The sequence below is a fragment of the Etheostoma spectabile genome, chromosome 12 (assembly GCF_008692095.1).
Source record: "Etheostoma spectabile isolate EspeVRDwgs_2016 chromosome 12, UIUC_Espe_1.0, whole genome shotgun sequence".
NCBI lineage: Eukaryota > Metazoa > Chordata > Actinopteri > Perciformes > Percidae > Etheostoma > Etheostoma spectabile.
The window spans coordinates 15,963,221-15,969,929 of record NC_045744.1 but is presented as its reverse complement, the minus strand read 5'-3'; the positions used below and the strand labels follow the sequence as shown (position 1 = coordinate 15,969,929).

General features: G+C 38.1%; 1 protein-coding gene across 1 annotated transcript; it reads left to right on the top strand.

Annotated features, from left to right (window-relative positions):
* The first annotated feature begins 1,965 nt into the window (after positions 1 to 1,965).
* Positions 1,966 to 3,816, top strand: LOC116699520 (regulator of G-protein signaling 21). The gene is made up of 5 exons (XM_032532162.1): positions 1,966 to 2,191; positions 2,296 to 2,355; positions 2,450 to 2,511; positions 2,605 to 2,771; positions 2,881 to 3,816. The coding sequence occupies exons 1-5, from the start codon at positions 2,121 to 2,123 to the stop codon at positions 3,064 to 3,066; spliced, it is 546 nt and encodes a 181-aa protein (XP_032388053.1). The 5' UTR covers positions 1,966 to 2,120; the 3' UTR covers positions 3,067 to 3,816.
* The last annotated feature ends 2,893 nt before the right edge of the window (positions 3,817 to 6,709 follow it).

Below are 6,709 nucleotides of genomic sequence, written 5' to 3'. Positions count from 1 at the left end.
GTTTGCCTTGTTGTAAACTTAGGGTCGGTCGGTCCACCACTTTGCTCCAGACTGAAATATCGCAAAAAATACTGAATAATAATAATAATACATTTATTTATAGAGCGCTTTCCATCAAAGTGCTTTACAGCAAGAATACACTTTAAATACAAACAGTACAAAAAATTTAAAACGGATTTAAAATGGATTGCCATGAAATTTTATGGACGTTAATGATCCCCAGAGGATGACTTCTAATGATTTTGGTGATCCCCTCACTCTTATAGCGCCACCACGACATGGCCATTGTGTATTTTAGTGAAATGTCTCGACAACTGCTTATTGACAAACTATAACATGTCAAAATAGGCATCTAGTTCTGTGCTACTGCACAATTACACAGTAAAAGCTTTGAATTGAGCCTAAGATTTGTAAGTGACTACAAAAGGGGATGCAAGAGTTAGACAAATCGGGACCTATTTTTAGTGCCGCTACGTTAACTGAACTGCATTTTTGAGCAACTGACATTTTACCTTTTCAGTAAAGAAAATTACACTAATTAAGTCCACAGGAGATATAAAGAAAGGGTGCATGAAAGCTATTTGGCAAGGAGGAGCAATCCTCTTTGAACATTTCATGAGCTGAAAGAAGCAGTTTTGGCCAAGGATGTTTTTACATACAGCATTGATGGCTGAAAAATGTGAGAGTTCAATCATTCTGCATCACGTATGAAAATCAGGAACTTGCATGATGTAATAGGTTATTAGACATTCAGTAATGAAAGTGGTGTCCATTGCTGACTGCTGCAGTGTATTTCTTAAACTTGGAGGGTGCCAGTGTTGGAAATGTGAGCATCTTGGTGATAGATCTTTCTTTATCAAGATGTTTAAGGATTAGGGCTGAGGTTCTCAAATGTAATTGGCTAAAAGCAAATACAACAAGCTGTTAACCTGCCTTAAGAAATGATCAACATAAAGTTGTCCTAAAAAACAGCAACAATTTCAATTTCAAAAAGTCCTGATCAGTGTCATTTGCTTGCATCATTATTACTGAACGGAAAGACATTTAGAAACCTAAGATAACAAAGGATTGATCGTGTTTTCTGTTAAAAACGTCTAGATGTGAGGTTAACTGTTTGTTTTGTCTCAAGTTCCTGTCAACACAGCAGGAAGTCAATAAAATAAAATAAATAATCATTGATTTTACTGATTTTTCACCAGCAATCTTGTCTCAAATGGAAACGCTTGGGCGTTTTAGTCACACAACCACAATGTCCCTGGTTTAGTTCTGGTGGGCGACTTGTGTTTTATGTCACGCCACTCTGTTACCCCCCCATATTTCCTATTTGAGAGACCTGAAAGATGTCTGAAAACCAAAGAACACACTGAGGTTAAGTCAAGAGTTAGATGAGAAGAGCTGCTGATTGACGAATTTTGATACCTTTGGACAGAGTCAAGCTCCTTCCAGTAGTTATGCTAAGTTGAGTGGATGCCAGCTGTAGCTCTACAGTCATACTTTTGGCAAGAAAACAAATAGGCGTATTTCCCATAATAGAAAATGTTGACCTATTGCTTTTAATTAGTTTAACTAGTTAACTTGCTAACATTTAGCAACCAAAAGCCAGTGGTTTGGTTTTACAGGTTTTGCTGCTGTAGAGTAAGGCTGTAGCAGCAAAAGCCCCTCAGTGTATTGTATTAAGTAAGTATTTTATTGCTCATGTTATAAGTTCACGTTTTCATTTGTAAGGGGAAGATTGTTTCCAAAACATGAAACAGTGGTTCACCATTGGTTCTCGAGGCAGATGGGTCTGGAACAGATACTAAAGCATTTGCCTATCTGCTGTTGAATTTTCCACTGCCCCATTTGCATCATCAGACTAAAACAAACAAGTATACAGTTCTAAGTACAGTACACAGACTGTAGTTTCAGCCCGCGTAGGTGAACGTCATACTCAACTTCCTCTTTTTCTGTGGTTAGTTCAGCATGAGGTTGTGACGCTACTAACCAACCTCATTTCAGACATGTGCTGTACATAAATTAGTTGACACTGAGCAAATTCATCAAACAGACACAGCGGCAGTCGCAGATCTCACAACGCTCTTGGAGCAGCCCAACACCCCCCCGCACAAAGCATTGTTGCCATGCCGAGTCTAGTCGCATCACCATCAAGGGAGCTGCAGCAACTCACCATGGACATTAATAACAAGAAGAGGTAAATATTTTATCACAACTGATGCTGATGGTCAACCTTTTTAGTAGTAAGTGTTAAACATGTTAGTAAAATAACCATTGTTGGTTTGTGTTTTGGTTGACCAGAGGAGGAAACCTGAAGTCTCGGCTGCAGTGCAAATCATCTCAAGCTGAAAACATTGAGGGGTAAGTAAAGAAAAGCTTTCCATTGGAAACTGAACATCTAAACTGTTGGCATATTTGTTGCACATGTGAGTGACAGTGCACTCCTGTTTTTCAGGCTTTGTTTTGAGGAGATGTCCCAGTGGTCACATTCACTCGAGAGACTTCTGTCTTCCAAATGTAAGTTAATCAATAAGTAGTCCCATAGTCAAAATTCATTGTCAGTATTCTGCCTCAACGCTACCTAACTGCTAATTTTTCATATCTGTTTAGATGGCATAAAGATATTCCATGCCTTCTTGAAGTCAGAGTTTAGTGATGAAAACATTGAGTTTTGGCTGGTCTGTGAGGACTTTAAGAAAATCCAGTCTTCCTTCAGAATGTCCTCCAGGGCCAAAAAGATCTTTAAACGCTACATTCAAGCTGAGGCTCCGAGAGAGGTAAGCACAGTGGTGTTTAATTGCAGACAGATTTACAGTCCTTTAGGCAATAAGTATCACCCCTGCTACTACTTTTTTAACATCTGCATTGTTTTTTCTTTGCTTTCAGATCAACATTGATCACAAGACCAGAGAGCTGATCAGGCGGAACATGAAGACGACCACCACAGAGTGCTTTGACGATGCCCGGAAGATCGTCTACGGGCTAATGGAGAGGGACTCTTACCCACGTTTTCTCAGGTCTGACATCTATCTGGCTCTACTGGACTCCACATCAGAATCGGTGAAGATGTAATTAAAACAGAAACCTGAGAGATTGTGTTTTTTTAGAAGCTGCACTGTGAAGCAGAGCCCAATGCTGGACTACCTTAGAGAAGCTGTGCTGTTTGTGTTTGCTTGTCCTGGGAGCACTGGTGGTAATTCTTTAACACCGAAAGCACCTATTTTCAACACATTCAGGCTTTCCGTCTGCATTGGAGAAGATATGCTTTGGAGTTGGCCACAGCCACATATGACAGTTTTAGAGAAAAGAAGCCAGTATGTCCTAAAAAGCTGAAGAGAGTTTGTTTACAAACAGCTGGTATAATGGAAAAGGATGGGTTGATGCCAAAAATGGCTACAGTTGTACATTAGCAAATGCCGTGATAGCCACTGTAAAGAAAAAGTTTTCCCAGAGATGTCACGATTATGTCTTGAAAATGATAGGGACTTTCTGTGTGAGGCGCCAGGAAGTGTATGTGGTGCATGCAACACCCTCCACCCAAGACGCAAGTGCATGAGCGGGTACCTACATTTGCACACCATCTTAAGTTCATTGTTGTCTCACAAAAGCAATATATGCTACCTAGATGTGTAATTATAGGCAGTGTTACGCATACACATTTTTTACATTCTGATGCTGTCACACTGACATAACTGATATGTTACAATTATAATAATTTGTAATAAGCTATGTGTTTTGTTGTTATCCACAGTTTGTGAAAATGTAATGTGAATGTAACTATTAAGGTAGAGTTGTACGTCATAAAAACTATATATTTGCTTTAGAATCTGCAACAATACAACAAATTATTTAAACATAAAGTGCCACAATGACTAAAATCTGTATGTTATCAGGTTCCCACTTTAGATAAACATCATCTTAAAAAGCCATAAAGCAACTACTTCATTCATTTTTCATGCATATACCTACTCATAGTTAGAATATGTGCTTAGTGTTTGCAGCACAGATATCAGAATTAGTCTTCACGCTTTCTGCGATACTAAACAGTGTACAGAGCTTCACATGTCTGAAAGTGTGTCCTCGTTAAGTTTATAAATTCCAAACTTGGGAAAAGTTTGACATTTTGGGAAATATGCTTATTTGTTGGATTTATATTAGAAGTTTGATACCACTTTGAGAGTGGTATCAATTTTCTCATCCAACGCTCAGCAAGAATAAGCATATTTCCAAAAAAGCGGAATCATTACTTTAACCCATAGAACACATTTCCCTCTCTTAAGGTTGGAAAATAATCTTTTTTCACATTGTCTGACACTATTTTGTATCACTTTGTCTCTGCTCCTCATCAAAACTAAAAAAAAGGTTTTTTTACAATGAGTGAAACACTATTCCAGTAAATTGAAATGTTTAAGATGTCCCAAAATTCTGCCTCACACAATTGTGGCTTTGGGAACTTTGAGGTTACCACTAGAATCTAAAATAAAGTTCTGTGGGTTTAAACTGTGTCTGGCTGAACACTGTAAGATTGTAATGTAGATCAGTGAGGTAGGACCACAGTGAGAAAGGCTGTTGCCTAATGCTCCCACCTACGCAACATCTTACATCAGATGCGTCATTGGTCTTTGATGCTTTTGGTTTCATGCACATTCTACAATTTGTTCAGCCTTTGTTCAACCATTCAGTCTTTCATTAATCAGTCTAGCAATGACACGTCACCCTCATAAATTGTTCTTAAAAGCCGTAAGTTTTCAAAGTGAAACTGTATCTAAAAAAAAAATCACTACAAAGGAAGTTTAGGAGTGGGAACTCACCAAGTATCACTCTGTTGAAGGTTACAAAAATTAGAGAGAAGTGTTCCAACTGAACTGCTTGACCACATCCCCTTTTAGTCTCACATGTGTGTCCTGAGACAGGTGAACATACAAAAGGGCTTTTAGCAGGATGAGAACATCCGTTGTTTTTTTTTATTATTTAGGTCATTAGCTGTTTTTTTCATTCAAATGCAGCTGAGGCGTTACACTGACACAGATCTACCACTGCCTGACTAATCCTCATTTCCTTTTTTGCAATGCTCTGTTTATTAGTAACAGGATGATCCCATGATAGATTGGTCATTAGACCATGAGAAGCTATAAAAGACCAATTAGGACACATCTGAGGGACAGGATGTTCACATTGTGTGAGAAGCAGCTATAAAATACTATGTAAAACATTAAAAGATATCCACTATCCACTATAGATACAACTCAGTCATTGAGACCTTAGGTTTAGCTGCCATTTCTGTCATAAGACAGAAGTCATCCTTTTGGAACCACATGGGCTGTTAGGTCACTGAATTACCCTGGGGTGTTGCTCAACCACTTAAAAAAAGTAAGATTTGTTTCAGGTGAAAATGATTCCAATTTGGAAATTTTCACACAGATACAAATCTGCTTCAGTCAAACATGAGGTTAAAAAATTACACCAGTGGTATAACCAAAAAATAATCATAAAAAATTAAAACAGATTCAATGTTTGCATTTGAAGATGTTGGGTATACTTTGTATACTAAATGTATATTGAAGGAACAAACAACAGAACAGTTGGGTCCACAAATGTTGGATAATCCAGTTGTGTTTATTGCATTCTTATTTCTATTAATGATGTTATGGTTTCAGTTTTGTTCTTGTTTTTCCCTACCTCTGTGCTCCTGGTTTTTTATTGTTACCTTTTCTCTTGGACCTTTTGGATATTTGGATTTTGGACTTTGCATTCTTTGAATCCCTCTTTTGGTGTGAACATTCTATTTTTGTGTAAAATAAATCCTCTCCTGCCTGCCCGCCCGTCTCTGAGTTTGGGTCCTCCCTTCCCTTACCTTAAACCTTTAAAAACAACTCTGACACAGATGCTTTGTTTTAGTGTGTAGCCTATGCAGTTTTTAACATAAAGCGCTTTGGCTTTACATGAAATGAAAGGTGCTTGAGAAACACGCATTTAAGTTGACTACTGTAGCAGGAACTACCATAGAAAAGGATTTGAGTAATATACTTTGCTAGGGGTTTGTTTGTCTGTCAGATTTTTGTCACTGCGATAGTGTCACAACCGTGCAGGGGCAGGCGTGAAACTTTGCGTGTGTGGTTGAGATCAAGATGAAGAAATTAAAGTTTAAAGATAGATGTGGTAAGAGAAAGGCCCCTCCACTTTATGCCTGTGGCCCGATTTACTGCTGGTGTGATCCCTCTGCAAGATGGTCTTGTGGTAATTTTGCTAACAAGTGGCATTTTTGCCTCATCCCCCTTCAAGTTGCTTACTGGATATGTTTACTATGTTTGCCATCTCAGTTAAACATGATTTTATGCTAATATTTGCTGATTAGCACTAAACACAGAGTACAGGGTTGAAACTGATGAAAAAGTCAGTGTTGTAGATATTTGATCATTAACCAAACTATTGGACAAATCAACATTTTGACATTATTGTAGCGCTAGATGAAACTTTAAGGATTTACCAAAGTTATTATATTCATCCTGTAGGGGAAAAGACTGTCTGTACCAAATTTCAATACAACCCATGCAATAGCTGTCAAGATATTTAATTTAGGGCGCCCAGATAGCTCAGTATATAGCCCATAAATAGAGGTTTACTCCTCAACGCAGTGGGCCAGGGTTCAACTCTGATTTGCGTCCCTTTTCTTTATTTATATTTCTACTCTGATATTTCTACTATTTGTGCAACT

Bases quoted from the DNA above. Each gene is read 5' to 3' on its own strand.
- LOC116699520 (XM_032532162.1), top strand. From the start codon at position 2,121: ATGCCGAGTCTAGTCGCATCACCATCAAGGGAGCTGCAGCAACTCACC. The intron at 2,192-2,295 runs GTAAATATTTTA...TTGGTTGACCAG, and splicing joins GACATTAATAACAAGAAGAG to AGGAGGAAACCTGAAGTCTC. The intron at 2,356-2,449 runs GTAAGTAAAGAA...CCTGTTTTTCAG, and splicing joins CAAGCTGAAAACATTGAGGG to GCTTTGTTTTGAGGAGATGT.